The sequence below is a fragment of the Somniosus microcephalus genome, chromosome 5 (genome assembly GCF_052327205.1).
Source record: "Somniosus microcephalus isolate GS21.2 chromosome 5, FLI_Smic_1.0, whole genome shotgun sequence".
Taxonomy (NCBI): Eukaryota; Metazoa; Chordata; class Chondrichthyes; order Squaliformes; family Somniosidae; genus Somniosus; species Somniosus microcephalus.
This window is the reverse complement of record NC_140991.1, coordinates 198,428,180-198,452,498: the sequence shown is the minus strand read 5'-3', so window position 1 is coordinate 198,452,498 and position 24,319 is coordinate 198,428,180. Positions and strand designations below refer to the sequence as shown.

Here is a 24,319-nt window from a genome sequence, read left to right as displayed (position 1 = left end):
CTTACTTCAAATAATTGACTTCTTAACACACTAAAATTCACAAAATACACTTAAATGATTTTTCTCCCACTTAGCAAAACTCCAGCAGCACTCAATGCACAAAGCATTGAGTTAACTCGGCAACCTCCGAAAAGCTAGTTTCAGTAGAAGCATATGAGCAACTAAAGGTTGAACATGAGCAAGAAGTCCAAAGGCTGCAGGAAATTCTTGATGAGCTCAAGGCCAAGACAAACTCATCGGTAGAAGTTCCATCCATAGATGAGAAATTAGAGGTGAAAGACATGGCAGAACATGAAAGACAAGATGTCCAAGAACTCATAAAAATATTGAAGGAAACCCAAGACAAATATGAGGCGGCAATGACCGAGGTTCAACAACTTGAAGAACAGATTCAACTGGGAGTCCTTTCAGTGGAAGAAAAGGAAACTGTAAGAAACACAGAGACTGTAAGAATGGCCCCTGAACATGAGCTAGAGAGCATCAAGGCGCAACTTCTCCGAGCGCTGAAAGCCAAAGTACAAGAGGAAAAGAAGGTGAAAGCATTGGAGGAAAAGGTGGATGAAATGGAGAAGACTCTGATCCACAGTGTTCCCGTCGAAGAGTTAACGGTCAGCCAACTCCTTCATATGCTGAGGGACAAGACTCTGCAATGGGAACAATCTGAACACGAGCTTCAATCTTCAAAGGGAAGGAGTTCGGAGCTCTCAAAAGTTATGGAAATAGCTGAGTTTGCAACACAGATTTTACTGGGATGCCAAAAGTACGCTGAATCACATCTATGTGAACAACAGAATGTTGAAACAGCTGCTCCAGTAGAAGGATTGAATAGCCCGATCAATCAATCCCCGATGGAAGGGGAAGTATTGAAATCACAAATGAGGTCCTTAGTGAAGGATTTGCAGGAAACCCAGGAAGAGCGGGATGACTATGAACGCATGAAGAACTCCCTTCAGGAAAGATGTCTAGGGAGGGAACAACAGTCGGCTAACGTCCAGTTGGGTAAGGAAGAAGTAGCAGGCCCTCTCGCTAGACTAGCTCAGGATGACACCGAATATTACCATGACCTGTTGAGTGACACGGAATATTACGAGGACTTGGTCTGCCCAGCTTGTGATGAAAACTCCCAAAGTGCAGAAATCAGGATGAAGCACTTAAAGTCTAAGAAACATAGGGAGATGGTGGCGCTACAGCTGGCAGCTGAGAAGGGAGCCCCGAGAGTCTTCAAGAAGCAAAAAAGGAAAAGACGAAGCCGAAGATGATAACCATCTAAATCATTATCACTTCTAATGGGAAAGTAGGGAAAAATTACTAAGGCAGTCCAGCTGTTTGTAAAAGTCAGCACTGCTGGTTCAGCAGGACGGAAGTTCAAGCTGTTACGTCAAGGGAAAGACTATTGGATGAGTCACGCTAGCAATGTGAACCGGCTACACCACAGAGATGTTGTTCGGACCGAGTCAAGACCAGAGACTGAATCTGTGAACTGTTCTCACAGAGACTGAACCTGTGAACTGTTTTCCGCAGAGACTATATCTGTAAATTGTTTTACATGAAGTTGAATATATGTTATGTTTAATGGGGAATACGTATGTTGTAAGCTAAAAAGGGAGGATTGTAGTGTATGTAACCGTCTACCTTTAAGAGACTATTGTATGTAACCGTTCACCTTTAAGAGAACTATTTTAGGTGTGGCACTACTTGTTTGGCTTCTGTATACGGTAATACCGACGGTGACCACACCGGTATATAAGTGCTGTGGCATGATTTATAGGGCAGATTCGCCCTGACCTTCGAATAGTAAAGTCCTGTTTGTTTGTTACTCCTGAAGTCTGTGTCGTTATTAACTGCACAACCCACAGACTTTACAAGTTGCCATCCCAAAAACAAATGGACTGGATATTGTTGGTGGGAGGAAAACACTTGATGAACCAAATGATTTGTTCTGTTAAGTTTTATTATTACACCAGGCATTAGCAATACCTGTGTTTCCAACATTTGCTGGAAGGTGGTGCGAAACTAAAGTTGGAGATAACATGCACTCAGTGCAAACATAAACCCGTACAGGACTCATGACTCACACCTTTAGTACCCTCAATTATCTCTTAGGTTATACCAACACTTTTTAATTGACGTGCACCCAAAAAGCACTTTCAATGGGAGCAAAAGCACTTGCAGAACTGCGGCCTAATTCAAGATTAAAAAGTCCTTCCCTCCCCCTCCCCCTTCCGCCTTGGTATTGTTCAGCTTTAATCAAACACTCATTCACATTAACATTTCCAGTTCAAGACTGTCTTCTTGGGTTACACATTCACAGCTCACCTTTGTCTGCATTACACCACATGAATTGAAACATTTAAAAAAAGTTTTGCCTGATTAGGTTCACCAAGACACTCAGTCTAACGATCGGGACAATATGGGGGAAAAATTCGGTTATCGACTATTTTGGGGCGCTAACATCGCCTGGGTGCTAACTTTAGCGCCCTGCGCTAATTAGCGGTGGCAACCACAAAATTGAGTTTTAGCGCCCCAAGAGGGAAGTGGAGCGCGAAATCAAGTGCTACACACTTCTCTTAGGGCGCTAACATCAGAGAGTGGGGCGCTACTTTCAGAGCACTAATCAAGTTCCGGCGCTGTCAATTAGAAAGTCATCAGTCAGACTGGCGCTTTCCAGTTCTTAAAGGGGAGGTTTAATCATGCTGCACAGCCTCACTCTGATCATTGCTGCTTGTGAACTGGGCCTGCAAGGAGCTGCAACCCTTCACTCAAAGAAATCATGGCTGGTCAGAGGCCCAGAGAGAGAGCTTGCCGGTTCAGCGACCACACTTTGGAGACTCTGGTCGCGACCGTGGAACGCCAATGGGCAGTGCTCTCCCCGGACATTCCACCCTACGTAAACTTGAGGTCATCCAAAACTCGGCTGCCCATGTCCTAACATGCACCAAGTGTCGTTTCCCATCTCCCCTGAGCTCGCTGATGTACATTGGCTCCCGGTTAAGCAGCGCCTCGATTTCAAAATTCTCATCCGTTTTCAAATCCCCCCATGGCCCTTCCTATCTCTGTAATCTCCTTCAGTCCCACAATCCCACGAAATATCTGCGCTCATCTAATTCTGCCCCCTTGAGCATCCCTGATTATAAACACTCAGGGGTTGATTTTCAGTGTGCCGTGAGGCAGGCTTTTAGGCATGCGGGGGGCAAAAATCCCGAATTCGGGGGTCCCGACACCATCCTGCCCAAAACCCGCCTCCATGTAAGTTTCAAAGGAGGCGGGTACCCGCCCTGCACTGGGACCCGCCGACCCGAGGCGGGAAGGGATTAGTGCCAATTAACTGCCTGTTAACAAGTAGTTAACAGGCAGTTTTTAGCTTAATCCCTATTTTGAGGGGTGTTGTGTGGGATTCCCGATGGCTCCAAACCACGCTAGGTTAGAGCAGGCGGGCCGTCGGGTTCAAGGATTTGGAGGGGTCGCAATGTTGGTGTTCAGGTGAGTGATGGGTGCATGAGTGCAAAGGTAACTGTGTTAGGTGTGTCTAAAGTGTGTAAAGAAGTTTAAACTACCTGTACTTACCTTAACAGCCTTTCTTCCTCTAGGTTTTGGGAGTCCATCACTCAGCCGGCATTGAAAGCAAAATGGCTGCGAGCTGTCAAAAGTAACAGCCTTCAGCTTTCATTGCTGGTGAGAGTTCTAACTGAGTCTGTGTAGAAGGACTCAGGTTAGAAGTCAGACTGTCAGTGTTTGACAGCTTCAAACAGCTGTGAAACACTGATATTTCATCTGTCAAGACCTCTTGACAGATGAAATTTCAGTCTGTGACGTCACCTGTTGCCGGGTGGCCCTTAATTGGTCTGCTGAGCCCGCTGGGCGGGCTCAACAAGGTCAATCAAGGGAAAATCGCGTGGATTGGCCGGACATCGATGTAGGCGGGACTAAAACCCGAAAGTTGTAGTCCTGCCTCCTTCCCGGCTGCTGAATGAAAATCGACCCCTCAATCTTTGGTGGCTGTGCTTTCTGTTGCCTAGGCCCTAAGCTCTGGAATTCCCTGCTTAAACCTTTCTGTTGGCCAGAAGTGTGGTTCTTAGAACTCTCACCCAGTGTCGGAAGAAATTCAATGACCTCACTTGGGTGGTCAGGGTGAGTATATGCTTCAAAAACCTCTAGATGGTACCATCTCAACCTCACTCTGTGCTCACACTGTATAAACTGCCACATCCCCAACACTCACCCACCAACTATGCCAAACTACTAAAAGTCACATCCACATCTCACACCTTGCATACATTAACAGCTATTCAACTATGGTAGGCACATCTGCCAAACACAAAGCTGCACACTCACTCACACGCTTTCCTTTGTCTTGGAGGCCAAGTTTGCTCATAACAGGAGGGAGCAGGTACGAACGGGAGGAGGTCAGGCGGAGCTGCACCCCCTTACAGACCGGGAGGAGCAAGTGGCCTGCATCATTGGGGCCCAGGTCATGGGCGTTGTGAGGTCGGAGAGGTCGACCCCCTTGGGGACAACAGCGGTCTATTCATCACCTCTCCCTCTTCTCTCATACCACTTTCCCCTCACAACACAAGCTTTTCCCACTTTCCATCTAAGTATACTGTCTTCATTGCTTGCTCCCTTCCTGCGTGGGGCATGCCAGGAGCAGGTCCTGGAAACTTAACAGGGGCGACCACAGGCCTCAGCAGCAAGTCACCGAATGCGTGTCTCAGGCCCTGAATCAGAGCCGCCAGCCCAGCACCAATTAGCTGCAGCTCCAACACCTCCCAGTTCCACTGAGTCTGACTATTTCTCTCTTTTGAATGCACCCCGGCCCTGGATGGCAAGGGCACTCTCAGTGGGGAAATCAGCGGGGTAGATAGAGTGGTTGCTGGGGCGCAGAGAATTGTGGGTCCTACGGCCGTCATTAGTCAACGGCCGTCTGAGACAATGCTTACCGGGTTCCAGGGCTCTTACCAAATGCCGTTCCAATTCGGATCGGCTCTGTGAGGTTCCCGGGCCATTCTCTCAGCGCTATTTTACATTTGTCTGCATTAAATGTCATCTGCCATTTTTCTGTTCTGTAATCCCTGATTCCACTGCCCCTCCTAGTTTGATTAATTTGCATTGAGTTTCTGAATCCAGGTCATTGATGTAAATTAAAAACAGTAATGGTCCCAATATCAATCCCTGGGGGCACCCTACTCAGTATTTGCCCCTTCTTTGACATAAACTCTAATTAGATTTCTTACCCATTCTGAAGATTTACCTTAAATCCTCACAGCTTTGCGTGAAACGTTGTTAAATACCTTTTGTAAATCTAGTTGTAGGGTTTTCCTCAGTAATTTAATCCGTTTCTTGTACCCTGTTCTGGTGTAGAATTAGGGTGGGACTGCAGTCATATATAGGCCAGACCGGGTAAGAAGGGCAGGTTTCCTACTAGCTTTTTACTTCCAGATTTAAAAAAAAAACTGAATTCTAATTCTCAAACTGCCATGGTGGGATTTGAACTCATGGTCTCTGGATTACTAGTCCAGTAACAAAACCAATACACTGCCATATCCTCTTATATAAATCAATTTAATTAATTAACAGCAATTTTTCTTAAAACAACGATGAGGAAAAACATGGAGGTAAAAACTCGATGCTGTGCAGGCAGCACGCACCCCAGCTGCGATGCCCGAGGCCAGCCTGCAATGGGTCCCATTAACATTTTACACACAAGCTACTGACACCAGTTGCATCTCCACAGGCAGCTCACGCAGTCGAACACCACAAACGTCAGGTCTAAAACAGGTGTTAGCAAAACCTGAAAAAACCTGAAAAATGGCTCGATCCTGGAATTGGGCCTCGTTGCACCCGTTTTATGCCAGGTTCTATCTACCCCAGTGATCCTCCATCTCCAGTCCTGATTATGCAATGGAAGTGGAAGCATTAGGGCCTAGAAATTCACTTGGGCGCGGGCAGCTCGCTCGTGCCCAAAAGTTAGCGCTGGGCGGGGAGGCATTAGCGCACGCCGTATATTCGTCTTCTGCGCCCCAATTCGGAAGCGGGCGCTATACCAGGGTGTGCCCGCCTCCGTTTGGGGCGCTGCAACTGAATATCGGCGCGCTAGTTGCCGCAGCGCCACCCGATGCGGTGCGGCAGGCTGCGGCACTGCAGGCCTCCTCCTTCTCTTAAGGGGGAGGTGCCTGCAACGGCCGGAGCCCCGATCGCGAGTGCCGGCAAAAGAGCCCGGCACAACGGAGAAGTGCCGGGCTCCACGGAAACCAGCCGGCAATGCCGCGGGGGGGGGTGGAGGAGGCCGGGGAAGGAGGTGCGGGCAGGCGGCCGCCGAAAAAACGGCCGGCCGCACCTTCCGCTTTAAAGCGCCCCACTATGGCAGCAGGATGGCCCCGTTTTCTGGTCGCTGTTTGCGCCCGCTTCGGAGGAGGCGGCCGCAAATAAATATGGGGATCGGTGCGGTTTCGGGGCGTTACGGGCCACCGCGCACACCGATGACGTCATCAGTCCCGGCGCAGCGCTAACGGCTACCGCCGCCAATACCGCTGCACTCAATTTCCGCGCTACCACCCCACCGGCGCAAAAGACCTCTTTAGGCGCTAAGTGGGCGCAAGGCCCACTGAATTTCTAGGCCTAGGTTCTTCAATTAGACCATTTACCCATACTCCTCAGCAGGAAAAAGTGATTTAATGGCAATGTAGGAGGCCTAAGTAGTGAGCACAAGGTGTTCTGACAAGAAGAATAAGATAGCTGATAAAGCATTCACGGTTATTAAACTGCAGAGAGGAATGAGTAATATAAAGACATGAGATAAAAAGAACACTGTCAGATTTGACAGTCTGAAATAAAACAGAAAATGCTCAAAATATAAAGGAGATACATCAGCATCTGTAAAAGTAAATGATAGGTTAACATTTCCGGTGTAGACCCTTCAACAGAAATGTTTCGATGGAGTGTTTCGACCCAAGAAGTTAGCCTATCTTTTCTCTTTTCAAATGTTGGCGGCCCTACTATGTATTTCCAACATTTTCTGTTTTAAATCTCCTGAAATTAATAACTTTTATGATTTATTCATTTTTAAATAAGAGGGTATGGCAGTGTATTGGTTATGTTACTAGACGAGTAATGCAGAGAGCGTGAGTTCAAATCCCACCTCATTAGAATTATATTGAATTTACAGCACAGAAACAGGCCATTCAGCCCAACTGGCCTATGCTGGTGTTTATGCTCCACACGAGCCTCCGCCCACCCCTACTTCATCTAACCCTATCAGCATAACCTTCTGTTCCTTTCTTCCTCATGTACTTATCTAGCCTCCCCTTAAATGCATCTATGCTATGTAGTTATTGGCCTGGAATTTGCAGTGAGTAATAAAAGTGAAGGAACAGCGTTCACTGTTGTTACCTCTTTGAAACTGACCGCAAATTCAGGATGTAGCGCATGCGCATTCTAACGCGGAAACCCTGAAGTTGCAGTCAATCATTCACTGCTCCAACACTGGCTGCGTTGCTCCGCCCCCCTCCCCCACCATAGCTGGCAATCAGTGTAATCCGAGTTTAGGGCCTAGGCAACAGAAGGTGCGGCTTTCGATGGTTGAGCGATTATAATCAAGGATGCTCAAGAGGGCAGAATTAGAGGAGTGCAGATATCTCGGGGGGTTGAAGAAGATTACAGAGATAGGGAGGGGTGAGGCCATGGAGGGATTTGAAAACAAGGATGAGAATTTTGAAATCGAGGCGTTGCTTAACTGGGAGCCAATGGAGGTCAGCGAGCACAGGGTGATGGGTGAACAGGACTTGATGCGGGTTAAGACACGGGCAGCCAAGTTTTGGATGACCTCAAATTTACGTAGGGTAGAATGTGGGAGGCCAGCTAGGAGTGCATTGGAATAGTCAAGTCTAGAGGTAACATAAACATGGATAAGGGTTTCAGCAGCGGATGAGCTGAGGCAAGGGCGGAGACGGGCAATGTTATGGAGGTGGAAATAGGCGGTCTTTGTTATGCGGCAGATATATGGTCGGAAGCTCATTTCAAAAAGAATCCGCAGGTCATTGTAAACACTTTTATCAAAGGAGGAGAAAACAATTAATGAATTAATCCAAAGGACGAAAATGGGAAAAAAGAAACAGCAAGAGTTAATTGTCTGCCATTTATTTTATTCTGAGACTGAAATATGGGTATGACAAATATTGTTATGTTAGCTGGATAAAATATTTATACCATATATACAAATGCAATTGCTACAGATGTCAGATGAAGATAATAAAACATATTTTCTTACAGAAATCATGTAAGATTTAATGCATAAACAGGCAACACAGATTTCAGGCACTTAATAGGAGATCAGAATCATTCTGTGCTAGATTGTGCTTGTTCTTAAGGTCAGTCACTACCATTTTGAAACCCAAAATGGTCAGAATGCCCAGATATGGAGAGCCATCAGATGTTTCTCTACTTCTAATCACCTCAGCAGCTAATTTCACATCTAATTAACTATATATGAGAATGACCCAGGTATCACGCTCTTTTGTTAAACTTGTGCTTTACACAGACGTCCATTTAGCAGAATAGTATTTTATTATTTTTCTCACCAATTTTTGTCCAGCAACTTTGTCTTCTGAAGGTGCTGACATCTTAGTAGGATATAGTTCCATGTGTGCTGGGTGCTCTATGGTACCTTGTCTAAGTGTCTATTTTCCATGTGTTAACTGTGACAATGAGTTTTCACAGGCTAATTTTGCATCTGATGCATCACAGTCAAGCCTGATCCTATCCTCATCCAATATTCACAAAAGCACCCTTCCAACATGGGTCACTATATCAAATCCAGAACAAGGGCCAACGTGTTAAAATTGGAGCTACACCATTTCGGAGTGAAATCAGGAAGCACGTTTTCACACAAAGGGTAGTGGAAATCTGGAACAAGTCTCTCCCCCAAAATTCTGTTGATACTGGGTCAATTGAAATGTTCAAGACAGAGATCGATAGATGTTTGTTAAGTAAGGGTATCAACTGATATGGAGCAAAGGTGGGTAAATGGAGTTGCGGTACAAATCAGCCATGACCTAATGGAATGGCAGAACAGGTTCAAGGAGCTGAATGGCCTAGTCCTATTCCTACCTCCCTATATTCAGGAGTGGGGACGCCGCATCAATTGAAAATGGAGCATATTTCCACTTTGCATCTACTGTCAGGTAAGGTGCAGGCAGACAATCATATAGAGTCCTGACTCCCCTTGTCACTGCCACAGACCTACCCTCATATTACCCTGATACTACAATATATCACTGGAGAATTTAAGCTGCCTGCCTGTAGGCGAGACTGGCAGGCACAGGTACAAGTGAATTCTGATACTGGCAGTGCTACTCATTCAGGCCAGCTGAGAGGTTTATATTCTCACAGTGTAGGGCAGACTGTTGACACATACAGATTAAGACTGCGTATGATTAATCTGAAAGGTTCTAGATACCTTACATTCCTTTTTGATCCTGTCTACTCATTCAACCAATGTTTATTACGGGTGAGACAACCATTTTATGAGCACTTTTGTACCTTATATTAATTAATACAGGGGATGAGACTGAGACTGTTGGAAATTATTTCTATTGTGACTATAAACAGTGATCAGAAGGTTAATTCCAATCCAGTGACTATGTAAAGGTTAGGAATTGAGACCTATCACCCTTGCTAGCTGTGCTTGCTGACCTCTACAGTTCAGTTTGTTATAGATATCTAGCAAATGGAGCACCAGATCTATTCTTGCCTTTCTCTGCTGTTTGTTTTTACAGTACAGCTTGGCAGAAATGTTTCCTAAGAATAGTTTTTCTAGACTTCTCCTTCTCATTGACCTTTCCCTCTCTTTGATCTTTTTTCCCCTGCTCTAAGTGATCCTGGTCTGACCACCCTTTGGTTGACAGAGCTACTTCAGGCACCAATCTGCTGACACCAGCGCCCTGGTCAGCTGCAACTGGAAACAGGCACGAAAGCTGAGTTCTGCACCCCATCCTGACAGACAAAACTATCAGAAAATGCAGACAATCTGCCTTGTCTGCAGTGAGCAGAAGCGTGACTTCCCTAAAGTACATTGGGGGAGAATTCGGTGGGCTGCGCCACCAGTTAGCGCCTAAAGAGGGCACCCAGTGGCTTTAGCGCCACTGGCCACGCCTCCCGCGATATTTAGCTGGGGCGCTAATGGCGGCGTTAGCCTGTTGCACTGCGCTGCCACCGACGATGTCATCGGTGTGCACAGCATCCCGCTACCGCCCCGATCGCGATATTTGGCAGCGACCGCCTCTGTAGCGCCGCTCGCTAATCGCGCCCGGTTCACGGGGCCTACCTGTGGTGGCAGTGGTGCAAATTAAGGTGGAGGTGCGGGGCGGCTGTTTTTTTCGGCAGCCGCCTGCCAGCACCTCCATCCCCGGCCTCCTGTTCTCCCCCCGTGGCATTGCTGGCTGTTTTCCGAGAGCCCGGCACTTCTCCTCGGTGCCGGGCTCTTTTGCCGGCACTTGCGATCGCTCATCGCGCTGGTGCAGGCCCCTCCCCCTTAAGAATGGGAGGAAGGCCTGCAGTACCGCAGCGTGCCGTGCCGCAGCGGGTGGCGCTGTGGTACGTTGCGCTGCGATATTCAGTTTCAGCGCCCTAAGAGGGACGCGGAGCGCCTCGAGCCTCGCCCCGTGTCCCTCTTGGGGCGCTCAAGCTGAATTTCCAGCGATCGCTGCTGCTCCGATCGCAGCGCAAAATCTGGCGCCCAGGCGAGCTTGGCGCCCCGTTTGCGGCTCAACCCAATTTCTCCCCCGGGTCTGTCACTTATATACCTTTCTGCCCCACTGCCGGCTCAGATCTGATATAAAGTGATCTACATTTCAACCTACAGGATAAACTTTGTATCTGGGACATACACCTGTGAGTGGAGGCAGAGGGAAAGTTTGCCAACCACATCACAGGGTCACTTCAAAATGTTCTTGCAATGTTTCCTTTCAAATTAAATGTTTATCCTCAGGGCTACAGCACCTTATTAAATACATGTGCGTACAATGATTAATCAAAGTTTTCAAACAGTGATCTTTCATATTTTTTCACCCTGAACCTAAAAATTACTGTTGGTGATATTAGCAGCTGGATGCTTATCGCGTTTGTATGTCAATCCTTTGTTCATTATTTTAATGGAGGTGTTAATCTGTTCATTTTAAAATACCAGGCGAGGAACACCATATGAAAACATGAATACTATTCATATCACCAGGCTGGAATTTGTAAGCTTATAAAACCCTCAATTGCTTTATACCTTTGGGAATGACACTTGATTTTCCTCCTTAGTAATACCTCCTACAAATTAACACCATTTGTAGATATGAAAAAAAATAAGTTTTCATTTTTTTTACACACAACATGGATTTTCTATCACCTTGTATCACTTGAGCGCCACTGCCTTCAACTTCATCGCAGTTTGACTTTCTGGCCACTTTGCTGCAAAGTGGAGATGATTTAAGTATCCATATAAGATACTCCATTTAAAAACATTTTCTTAATTGAACATGTTACAGTACAGTACTAATGTCGTCTGATTCTTCTGGATTCTTTTGCTTGCTTGGAAGCGATTTTAAATATTCAAGATGCCTTCTTGCATCTTCTTGGTTCTGACGCACGTAATACACCACGTATGAGATCACCATGGTGAACCAGCCAAACATAGTGACCAGCATCGCCACGTCGGTTGTTTTTTTAGACAGATTACAGAGGTCGTCTTCATTGGCGGCGCTGAGAAAGGATTTCCCAGTGTGTTCCTCCAAAACCGCAGTCTCACAGATGATATTGCTGGCCGTTTCGTGGTTAGAGGGCATGCCATGCAGCACCTGCTGGAGGGTGCAGTCACAGTGCCATGGGTTGTCAGAAAACTGGGCCCTGCCTTTGAGTTTGCTGAATGTGTCTTTGTGTACGCTTTTAATCTTGTTGTTCGAAAGATCAAGAGTCTGCAAGGTATCAGTCACCCCTTTGAATGCCTGTTCTTCTATGGACTCGATAACATTTTTGGACAAATTAAGCACTTTGAGCTGGTGCAGGTCCTTGAAGATCTCATTGGGAACAGATCTTATTTGATTAGAATCTAAGTAAAGTAAGGCAGTTTCAGGGGGAAGGTCTTTAGGAATCTCTTTAAGATTCGCATTGCTGCAGCTTACATTTAAGCTACTGATGCGAGAACACAGACAGCCTTTGGGACACATGCTGGCAGAGTGAAAGCACAGTATCAGGAGCACAAAACTCTGCAGAAGAAAATACATAGAGAGGGAGCGAGCTAGGAATAGGTCCATCAGCTTCATGCTGGGATGTCTGCATAATCACATTACTTCATCCAACAATGTACGCAGTGTGCGGCAATAATTTTTTCCTCTTCAGTAAGCAATTTAGACATCACGGTAAGGTTGCACATGCTGTCCACATTTATATGTTGTTAATGATGTTCAAAAGTATTATGCCTGCAAGAGAAATGTACACATTTTATATACAAATTTCATAAAGTGAAATTTACCGGGGCGGGTTATCCTATATAATTGACTGTAATTTTCAATAAATACAATCACAACCATAGTCATTGTTCCAGTGTTCTGAACCAAGTGCTGCTGAGTCATGGGGAAATCCACTTTGTAATATCACATCTAGAAAACATGATTACTTCTCTTATATTCAGTGCATTCTGCATAATTCTGTCATGACTGTAATTTTGTGATACAATTTTTTCATTGAGCTGTAAACTGGAGACTGTGTGTGCATGTGATGTTAAAAAATATGACTGGACTTAAATTTCATCTGAACTGTTACTACATTGGGAATCTTATCAAAATAGTTCTGCATTTTAAGGCTCCATTTGTTTTTCCCCCCAAAAAACTCCATTTAATTTTTTCATCTTCTTGATGTATAATTACAAGGTATATATATCACATTTTTTTTTGATTTGCTTACATTTTTGCTGATAGGTTCCGTTTCGGGCCTGGAGTCTGTATTAGCAGGATTGGATTTTAATCCTGTTAACCTCTAATAGTGACTCTATTTAAGAACAACTACTGCAAAAAAAAATGCAGTAAAAATACATAATGAAAACTCAAAACTGTGAAAAATAAATCTCAAACAGCAAAGATGAATGTGGAATGGACTCTTCACTGTGAACTTCACTGTGCCACCAGTTGCACAGAGTTCCAGAAATCCGATGAGCACTGTTGTATTCGAAGGCTAGACTGGTTTTATTTAAAACTCAGACCAGCATTGCTTTCAAAATCTTTGCCGTTGTTTCCAAATATTTCCATGGCCTAGCTTCTTCTATCTCTGTAACCTCTTGGAGCCCTAACTCCCAGTCTGAACACTCTGCTATGTCCCATTTTTTGTTATATTCATTGGGGGATGTGGACGTCGCTGGCAAGGCCAGCATTTATTGCCCATCCCTAATTGCTCTTGAGAAGGTGGTGATGAGCTGCCTTCTTGAACCGCTGCAGTCCATGAAAAGAAAGACTTGCATTCATATAGCACCTTTCATGACCACCAGGCGTCCCAAAGCACTTTACAGCCAATGAAGTACTTTGGAAGTGTAGTAACTGTTGTAATGTAGGAAATGCAGCTGCCAATTTGCACACAGCGAGCTCCCACAAATAACAATGTGATAATGACCAGATAATTGTTTTTATGTTAACTGAGGGACAAATATTGGCCAAAAGAGTGCCGCGGGATCTTTTATGTCCACCTGAGAGAGCAGACGGGGCCTCGGTTTAACAGCACTCTCTCAGTACTGCACTGCAGTGTCAACCTAGATTTTTGTGCTCAAGTCTCTGGAGTGGGACTTTCAACCCACAACATTCTGACTCAGAGGAATGAGTGCTACTGAGCCACGGTTGACACCACGGTGAGGTGAAGGTACTCCCACAGTGCTGTTAGGGAGGGAGTTTCAGGGTTTTGACCCAGTGCCGATGAAGGAATGGCAATCTATTTCCAAGTCAGGATATGTAACTTGAAGGGGAAATTGCAGGTGATGGTGTTCCCATGCGCTTGCTGCCCTTGTCCTTCTAGGTGGTAGAGGTTGTGGGTTTGGGAGGTGCTGCCGAAGAAGCCTTGGTGAGTTCCTGCAGTGCATCTTGTAGATGGTACACACTGCAGCAACGGTGCGCTGGTGTTGGAGGGAGTGAATGTTTAAGGTAGTGGATGGGGTGCCAATCAAGTGGGCTACTTTATCCTGGATGGTGTGCCAATCAAGTGGGCTACTTTATCCTGGATGGTGTCGAGCTTCTTGAGTGTTGTTGGAGCTGCACTCATCCAGTAGAGAGTATTCCATCACACTCCTGTCTTGTGCCTTGTAGATGGTGGAAAGGCTTTGGGGAGTCAGGAGGTGAGACACTCGCCGCAGAATACCCAGCCTCTGACCCGCTCTTGTTGCCACAGTATTTATGTGGCTGGCGCAGTTTAGTTTCTTGTCAATGGTGACCCCCAGGATGTTGATGGTGGGGGATTCAGCGATGATAATGCCTTTGAATGTCAAGAGGAGGTGGTTAGTGTCTTGTTTTGCACACTTTGTACAAAAATAATAAATTGCAGGACAACGAAGTATTACAGTTTAAACTCTTTTAATGAAGCATCAGGTCTGTAAGCTTTCTCAATCAATACAGCACCATGTGGGCAAGATGGAGTCAGGACCCTGGGTCCTCCAAAACAATAGCAGCCCTTACAGATGCCTGCAGGCCAATGACAACTCAGCATGTGATCACACGTGAATAATAGGTATTCCTTACAGATGCCTGCGGGCCAATGATATTTCAATATGCAAATGTTACATCCCCTTTCTTTTAAAAGAAAAACGTTATGCATTACTTTTAAACCTTTCTTCTACGTAATGTTCTCAGTAGCATAAACTTATAAGTAACTCAACATTTAACTAGCACTGAAAACATCTCAACGTTTCAATAACGATGTACAGTTATTTTTTAGGGCAGCGATCCGCCTACAACCTTTGACAGTTCACAAGTCAAGGATTAACTCTAGGCTTGACCTCTCGTCCCGACCTTGTGTGGTATGGAACTGAGCATGCTCTTGCTTGCAGCTGACGACCTCTGGCTGCAGTCGCTGGTTGGTGCTTGGAAGGATTGATGCGGCTCATCAACGGCTGTGCTGGTGACTTGAAGTTGTCAACTGGAGTGTTGCGGTACTCAAGGAGACTGATGAAGGGGTCTCTATTGTCTGCTTTGGCTTTGTCCATGAGTGTTTTTGCAATCTGGACAGTTTTTTCAGCAAGGCAATTACTTTGAGGGTAATGTGGGCTTGATGTGACATGTGTGAAATCCCATGCCTTGGCAAACGACTCGAACTCTTTTGATTTGTATTGGGGGCCATTGTCTGAGACTAAAGTCTCTACCATGCCATGCCTGGCAAAGGCTGCCTTTAGCTTGTGGATCACAGTTGCAGATGTGGTGCTGTGAAGCTTGTCCAGTTCAAAAAATCTGCTGTAGTAATCAACAGTTACTATGTAGTCCTCGTTGTTCCATGTGAACAGATCTGTTGCCGCAACCTGCCAGGGCCTGTCTGGGATATGGTGAGGTATCATGGGCTCTTTGACATTTGATGGGCGGTGTTCTAGACAAATGGAACATTTTCCGACAATGTCCTCAATGTGTTTGCACATTCCGGGCCAAAACATAATGTCACGTGCTCTTTGTTTGCATTTTTCCATGCCCATATGTCCAGCATGAATTTTTGTCAACATCTCTTCTCTGAGACTGGTAGGAATGATGATTTTCTCCCCTTTGAAGACGATTCCGTTGATTTGTGACAGTTCGTCTCTGTGGTTCCAGAATTCAGATATGCACTGAGGGCATTTCCTCCTTTCCTCAGGCCATCCTTCATGTATGACTTTGCTCAGCAGTGTGAGTTGTGCATCTCTGTTTCTGCTCGGATCTCCTTCAGTTTTGAGTCACTCCCAGGTAAGCTGTTGTACACCATGTGCACCTGCACATCCATGCCTTCACTGAGGCTGCTGTCCTGGTAGCTAAGAGACTTTCTGGAGAGCGTGTCTGCGACAGGAATGTCTTTGCCTGGACGGTGAATGATTGTGAAGTCATACTTCTGTAGCTGAAGGATCATTCTCTGTAGCCTTGGTGGGGCTGCGGCTAGTGGTTTCCTCATGATTGACTCGAGGGGCTTGTGGTCGGATTCCACAATGACTTGTCGGCCATAGACGTACTGGTGGAAACACTTACATCCAAACAGGATTGCATATAGCTCTTTCTCGATTTGAGCATAGTTGATTTCACTGTCTGTGAGAGATCTGGAAGCGTAGCCGACGGGCTTTCCTTCTTGCAGTAATACTGCGCCTAGTCCGTACTTTGACGTGTCCACTTGTAGTCTGAGCTCTTTGTTGGGGTCAAAGTAGGCAAGAACTGGTCCTGGTTCTCTGGTGATTCGGTCTTTCATTTTCTGAAATGCTGTGTCATGTTGTTTGTCCCACAGGAACTCATTGGATTGTTTGAGCAACTGACGCATGGGTGCGTTGATTTTGGAGAGGCTCGGGGCAAACTTGGCTAAGTAGTTAACCATGCCTAGTACTGTCTCTAGCTCTGCGCGGTTCTTCGGCGGCTCCATCTTCTTGATGGCGGAGATTTTCTCTGGATCCAGCTTAATGCCATCAGTTGAGAGGCAATGCCCGAAATAACTGATCTCGGTGGATCGGATTATGCTTTTCTCTGGGTTGAGCCAGATACCTTTCTCCCGTGATCTTTGTAGCATCGCATGGAGGTTCCTGTCATGTTCCTCTCTATTCCTGCCATAGATGAGGATGTCATCTACGATTGCGACTACTCCGTCGAGGCCTTCATAGGTTTCGTCGATCTTCCACTGGAATTCATCCTGCGCTAAGACCAAATGGTAAACGCAGAAATCGGTAGCATCCAAATGGTGTGTTGAACATTGTTAGCTTAGATGACTCTTCCCTGAGCTTGATAGTCCAGTATCCTGATCGTGCGTCCATTACACTGAAGTAACGTGCTCCCACTAGCTTGGGTGTGATGTCATCTAGCGTTAGTAGAGGGTAGTGAGGGCGTTTGATAGCCTTGTTCAAATCTCTGGGGTAGAGACAGACTCTGAGCTTGCCTGTACGTGGTTTCTCAACCACTACTAACGCGTTGACCCACTCTGTCGTTTCTGTTTCCTGGACGATGATTTCTGTATTCTCCATGCTCTGCAGCTCCTCCTTCAGGCGACTATGTAGAGCAAGGGGTATCCTTCTCGGTGGGCAAACCACAGGGGTTGCTGCTGGGTCAAGGTGAATAGTGCATTCACCTGGGAATAGTCCAATTCCTTTGAAAATGTCAGCAAACTCCTCCATGACTGCTTCTGAACTGGTGCTGTCAATGATAGCACTAGCTTGACGAGGTCCATGCCTAAACATGCCTTTAGACCTAGCACTGGAGGTGCTTGAGTGTCAACAATGTAAAAGTCCAGTATCACGTCGCTTTCTTTGTACTTGCATTTCATCACGCATGTGCCTTTTACAATGAGCTGCTCACCCCCATAGCCGGTCAGTCTGCGTGAGGTGGGCTGTAGCTCACACTCATCCTTCAGCTGTGATACTCACTCAGAGGAATTACATTAACCTGAGATCCAGTGTCTAGTTTAAACTTAAGCTCTTTGCCCTGTTTTCCTATCTCAATATCGGCAAAAGCTTGCTCAGTCTCTGAAATCTGTTTTTTCTGTGACACAGAATCAATAAACAGTTCCTCTGCATTTGGCTCTCTATCTGGCATTTGGCTGTCACTCACTGTGTGCACTGCTTTTCCAAAACAGTCTTGCAAATTTTAGCAAAGTGGTTCCGTTTACCACATTTAGTACATTGCCTTCCTTTGGCAGGGCAGTACTCCTTTTCTCCATGCCAGTTGTTTCCACAATATCCACAGTTTTTGAAGTGTCTTATGTCTGTGTCGCCCATTTTTAGAACTCTGTTCTTTCTGTTCTGAAACGCGCTCTCTGGGCGGTGTTCTTTGGTGTGTATCTATTAACTGCGTGCACTGTCTTTTCACATGAGCTGCTCGTGGTGCTGGTTATGGTTTTCAACTGTGCTTGGGCTATCTCGTGCAATCTAGCTATGTCTATAGCTTTGTCCAGCGTTAGCCCGGACCCAACATTCAAAAGTTTCTCTCTCACTTTAGCTGAATGTATTCCAAACACGATGCGGTCTCTGGCCATCTCATCTTTATCTGCATATGCACAGGCTTTTACCAGCAGTTTTAACTCAGTCACGAACTGTTCAAATGACTCACTAGCTCCTTGTACTTTCTCCTGAAACTTGTACCTAGCGAATATCGTATTTGTCTTGGGCATCAGATATGATTCAAAACGGTCAAAATAACTTTTCAGTACCTTTGCTTCATCCGCGGTGAGAGACCATGTGTTAAAAATGTCTCTCCCTTTTTCTCCGATCCACCAGAGTAGGTAGCTGCATCTTTCTTCCTCCCCTTTGCTTTTCACTGGACCCGAGAACATCAATTCCACGTGTTGCTTGAACTTGCACCATTCTCGATGTAAGTTCAAAGATCCTCAATTCATTCGAGGTAAGGGAGCTCCAACGATAACCATTTCAAATCCCTGTTCTGACACCATGTCTTGTTTTGCACACTTTGTAAAAAATAATAAATTGCAGGACAACGGAGTATTACAGTTTAAACTCTTTTAATGAAGCATCAGGTCTGTAAGCTTTCTCAATCAATACAGCACCGTGTGGGCAAGATGGAGTCAGGACCCTGGGTTCTCCAAAACAATAGCAGTCCTTACAGATGCCTGCAGGCCAATGACAACTCAGCATGTGATCACATGTGAATATAATAGGTATTCCTTACAGATGCCTGCGGGCCAATGATAATTCAATATGCAACTGTTACAGTTAGACTCTCGCTTGTTGGAGATAATCATTGCTTGGCACTTGTGTGGCGTGAATGTTACCTGCCACTTATCAGTCCAACCCTGAATGTCGTCCAGGTCTTGTTGTATGCGGGCATGGACTGCTTCATTTTCTGAGGAGTTGCGAATGGAAGTGAGCACTGTGCAATCATCAGCGAACATCCCCACTTCTGACTTTATGATGGAGGGAAGGTCATTGATGAAGCAGCTGAAGATGGTTGGGCCTAGGACACTGCCCTGAGGAACTCCTGCAGCGATGTCCTGGGGCTGAGATGATTGACCTCCAACAACCACAACCATCTTCCTTTGTGCTAGGTATGACTCCATCCAATGGAGAGTTTCCCCCGATTCCCATTGACTTCAATTTTACTAGGGCTCCTTGATGCCACGCTTGGTCAAATGCTGCCTTGATGTCAAGGGCAGTCACTCTCACCTCACCTCTGGAATTCAGCTCTTTTGTCCATGTTTGGACCAAGGCTGTAATGAGGTCTGGAGCGTGTGGTCCTGGTGGAACCCAAACTGAGCATCGGTAAGCAGGTTATTGGTGAGTAAGTGCCGCTTGATAGCACTGTCGACGACACCTTCCATCACTTTGCTGATGATTGAGAGTAGACTGATGGGGCAATAATTGGAGTGGTACCACTGAGCCATGGCAGACACCAGTAGAATAAATCAACAATTAAAGGAAATAGTTATGGGATGGATCTTATACAGAGTGATAGTAGCTAGACTGAAATTATTCCTTTTTGGAAAGTGGTAAATACTGTTTATCTATGATAAAGTTGAAATAGGACTCATGGCCTGGAATTTCTACTGAATTAGCACCTGTTTGGGGGTAGTAAAATTAGTAAAATGTGTCCTTAGAGGCGACTGCCTCAAATCCACCACAAAAAAATACACTTGTATTACCCTCCCAGAAAAGCGCCGGTCCCCATTAAGGCCTTCCAGGAACCTAATCCAGCTCTGACCTATTTTCCCCAGCTTCCGCCCCCAAATAATTACTGTCACTATATAAGTGATGGTAGGAGCAGCTGGAAGGTCTCTCTGAGGTGGATGCCACATTGAGAAGACTATTTTGTGTGCTGTTACTGAAGTTTGATGCTACTTTGCCTGCATATTAATCTATTTAGTACTTTGGAGATTCAGTCAAGAAATTTGCTGTTAACTACACTCAGCTATGTTCAGAGTACTACTTTACACTGTGATCAAGGATTTCTAAATGGGAATACCTCTATATTGTTTTATGAAGAGGAGGAGGATGGGTGCATGGAAGAGACTAGATAAGAGGCTCTTAGGCCGGAATTTTCCCACTACCGTACGTGCGGGTTTGGAGGTGGGTCGGCGGTAAAAGTTGCAGAAATGCAAGCGCCGCCATCCCGCCTCCTCGTGCCTTTAACTCGGGTGCGTTTGCCAGCGCGCAATGGACACAAACGGCAGAGGCCGGCAACCTAATTAAGTTCATTAAACACTTGTTGTGAGACCCTTAACAGGGATCTTAACCTGGATGACCACAGGAATCACGCAGCTTGGGAACAATGTCTGTCAATCTGAGGTGGAAGCTCAGTGGCCATTGAGTGAGGTCATTAATGGAGAGCATGAACTCCAAATAATTACTCCCACATGACACCTCATTACTTGCCTAAGGGAAAGGCTCTTGTTGACTCCATTTTGAGCACAAATTTAGGTGTCTAGAGTTTGCAAATCTTTTCTGCAACCTCGGAAGCCACTCTGGCCACATTGCTAGTAACTAACACAACATTGACAGATTGCTCCTCTGATCTCTGCTTCACCTGCCATCTACAGTATTACATGAGCATGGGTGCTGCTTATACTGTCTCACCTTGGTCCTCGCAATTGGACCATTGAAGCGCATCCTGCATTGCACCTAGGTTCTCCTTACAACATCCCTCGTGTTCACCTCCTCAGCAATTTGGAGCCAAGCTCTTTCGGTCTCCTGGGAAGGTCTCTTCCACCCATCAGCAGGGAAGAGGACCTCCCTGCGTGCTCTGACTCCCTCCGCAAGAATATGTAGCGATACATCGGAAAAGCGTGGTGCAACCCTCTGTCTTTGTGAAGTCATGTTTCTATTTCTCAGCAACAGCACTCCTCTCCAATCCTTCCTCCACACTCCTACATCAACCTTCAAATGAGATGTGGCCAAGGCTGCTTTAAATATCCCCGCTGGAAATGAGTCATCGATGATGTAATCAGACCCACACCATTTAATAGAGCCAGGAAACACGCGTGCCTACCTTAATAGGGGCCTTTACGCTAAAGTCGCTCTGAAGAGCAGGCTGATCAATACATCACGGTACTAACCCGCTACACCGCCCGTACGCACCTGACCCCGACTTCACAGAAACCATCTCTTCCCTATATGCACATATCCACTCACCAGGGTCTATGTATTAAGGTCTTATTTAGGGGAGGATTTTAACCCTACCCACCAGGCAGAAACTAGGTAGGTGGGCAGTTAAAATTGCCCAGGTCACTTCCCGCCGCCAGAATCTGACCTGCTGCTATTTTAACCTGCTCTCCTGAGCAGTCGGCAAAGACATGGTCTAAAGCCGGCAGGGTTTGTTTAACATATGCATGTCGGGTGTCAATGACGTCATTAAAGACTAGCAGTAGCCCTGTTGGCAAACAATGTGAGTTGCCAGAGTGGTTTTGAGCAAAGTAGGTGCTTGAGTGTTTACAGAGGTTGCCTTCTGCAGAAGGGAGTTCCCCTGACAAGATACTGATAAAGAGATAAGGCAGTGAGTGACGGTGAGTAGAGGATTTATATTGGTAAGAGTGCCTTAACATACTCATACTTTAGCTACCCTTTTGAGGTTATTGAACCTCTTCCACCACTGTGTGACAGTTCTTGGGGTGGTTGAGGTATTGCTGACTGCCTCTGCCACCTCCCACCAGACGGCCTACACCACTCTTTAATGGGGCTTGCTAACCTCAGTGCACAACAATCCTGTTCTGCTGGTCCTGACTTCTGTTAGAAGGACCTTAGAGAAATATCCAAGAATCTGAGAGACCTTCCAGCTACCGATACCCTCGAGGTGGCTGCTGCTTCAGCCATTCATGCAGAGAAATGATGCTGCCCTTTAACTGGCTGCAGGGTCTCAGAAAATATCGCCCCCAGCATCGTAAGTGTTGAACGTGGGTGGGGGGAGCAGATCATATAAACCATGAAAGGTGGATGAAAGATGAATATTCTTAGAACCTAGAGCCCCATTTACCTTCTCATAGCCCTGTATATATCTATAGTTAAGGTGTAAAAATTTTCATCAGACTTGGTCACAGACCTGAAACGTTAACTCTGTTTCTCTCTTCACAGATGCCATCTGACAGGCTGAGTATTTCCAGCATTTTTTGTTTTTATTTCAGATTTCCAGCATCCACAGTATTTTGCTTTTGTTATAGCTCAAGTGGATGTAGTGTATTTGGATTTTCAGAAGGTATTCGATAAGGTGCCACACAAGAGGTTATTACACAAAATAGGGCTCATGGGATTGGGTGTAATGTACTAGCATGGATTGAGGATTGGTTAATGGACAGAAATCAGAGAGTAGGAATAAACGGGCCATTTTCAGATTGGCAGGCTGTAACTAGTAGGCTACCATAAGGATCAGTGCTTGGGCCTCAGCTTTTCACAATCTATATCAATGATTTGGATGAGGGGACCAAATGTAATATATCCAAGTTTGCTGATGATGCAAAGCTAGGTGGGAATGTAAGTTGTGAGGAGGATGCAAAGAGGCTTCAAGGGGATATAGACAAGCTAAATGAGTGGACAAGAACATGGCAAATGGAATATAATGTGAAGAAATGTGAAGTTATCCACTTTGGTAGGAAAAAAAGAAAAGCAGAGTATTTTTTAAATGGTGAGAGAGAGGGACCTGGGTGTCCTTGTACATGAATTGCTGAAAGTTAACATGCAGGTACAGCAAGCAATTAGGAAAGCAAATGGTATGTTGGCCTTTATTACAAGAGGATTTGAGTATAAGAGTAAAGACGTCTTACTGCAACTATATAGGGCCCTGGTGAGACCACACCTGGAGTATTGTGTACAGTTTTGGTCTCCTTACCTAATGAAGGATATACTTGTCAAAGAGGGAGTGCAACGAAGGTTCACCAGACTGATTCCTGGGATGGGGGGATTGTTCTATAAGGAGAGGTTGAGTAGACTAGGCCTATATTCTTGAGTTTAGAAGAATGAGAGGTGATCTCATTGAAACATACAAAATTCTTACAGGGCTTGACAGGGTAGATGCAGGGAGGATGTTTCCCCTGGCTGGGGAGTCTAGAACCAGGGGTCACAGTCTCAGAATAAGGAGTCGGCCATTTAGGACTGGGATGAGGAGAAATTTCTTTACACAGAGGGTGGTGAATCTTTGGAATTCTCTCCCCTAGAGGGCTGTGGAGGCTCAGTCATTGAGTATATTCAAGACAGAGATCAATAGATTTTTGGATATTAAGGGAATTAAGGGATGTGGGGATAGTGCAGGAAAGTGGAGATGAGGTAGAAGATCAGCCATGATCTTATTGAATGGTGGAGCAGGCTCAAGGGGCCGACTGGCCTACTCCTGCTCCTATTTCTTATGTTCTTAAGTGTATTTGCCAAAAATGTGGCTTGATTTAACCAGAGTACATATCTTTCTGTTGCTGGACTATTTTCTAATCTAGAATATTTGATATTTAAATTATTTTAAGGAATATTTATATATATTACACATAACATCCTGGAAATTACTGTCAGCGATTTCAGTGGCTGAATGCTGAATACATATGTATGATATTCCTCTCTCCAATATTTTAGCAGAGGCATTTGCCATTTAAAATCAATGGATTAACAGCTGTGTTAAAATAGCAGATGAAGGGATGTCATACATATGCGTTAAGCAATCATCCACTGATATTGCAAACGGTAATTTTCAGGCTATTATCCTTTAATTTATATAGTACACTAGTTTTAAAGTGATACCAACTTTCACTTCATAATTAAACAAGCCACATGTGTCTTTTATTTGATTAATTGTCACTAGTCAACCCCACTGTCTATGTACACAGATCTTGTGTGTGTTATCCAAAGAATGAATGGTTTTCACATATACCAGTACCTACAACTGAGTTGAGGGGGAGGGAAAAATGCATCCTCTGTGATGTGGATTTTTTTTTATATACAAAACATTAGCTGCTCATCTATATGGAAGTAAATCTGACTGGGAGAACAACTAATAAAAAGCTATTTGGCATTCAAATAAAAAGGTAAAAATGTAAACATTTTAAATGTTAAAGAACGTAGAATAATTCTCTTTAAAGTAATGAAGATTAAAAAGGTCCTATACAGCTTAACTACAGTAACTATTTACAATGTATATGTGCACAGAAATTTTACATTTGATTGTTTACATCTTTGGAT

The 24,319-nt window shown here is 45.2% G+C and overlaps 1 protein-coding gene across 2 annotated transcripts in view; it reads right to left on the bottom strand.

Annotated features, from left to right (window-relative positions):
• Positions 1 to 8,117: 8,117 nt before the first annotated feature.
• lrrc3b (leucine rich repeat containing 3B) overlaps positions 8,118 to 24,319 on the bottom strand; it is a 77,532-nt gene continuing 61,330 nt past the window's right edge. For both annotated transcript variants that reach the window (XM_085988543.1, XM_085988542.1), the window contains one exon: positions 8,118 to 12,455. In XM_085988543.1, the coding sequence (XP_085844669.1) occupies positions 11,520 to 12,299 (780 nt within the window). In that variant the 5' untranslated portion in view covers positions 12,300 to 12,455 and the 3' untranslated portion in view covers positions 8,118 to 11,519. The remainder of the gene's footprint in view (positions 12,456 to 24,319) is intronic.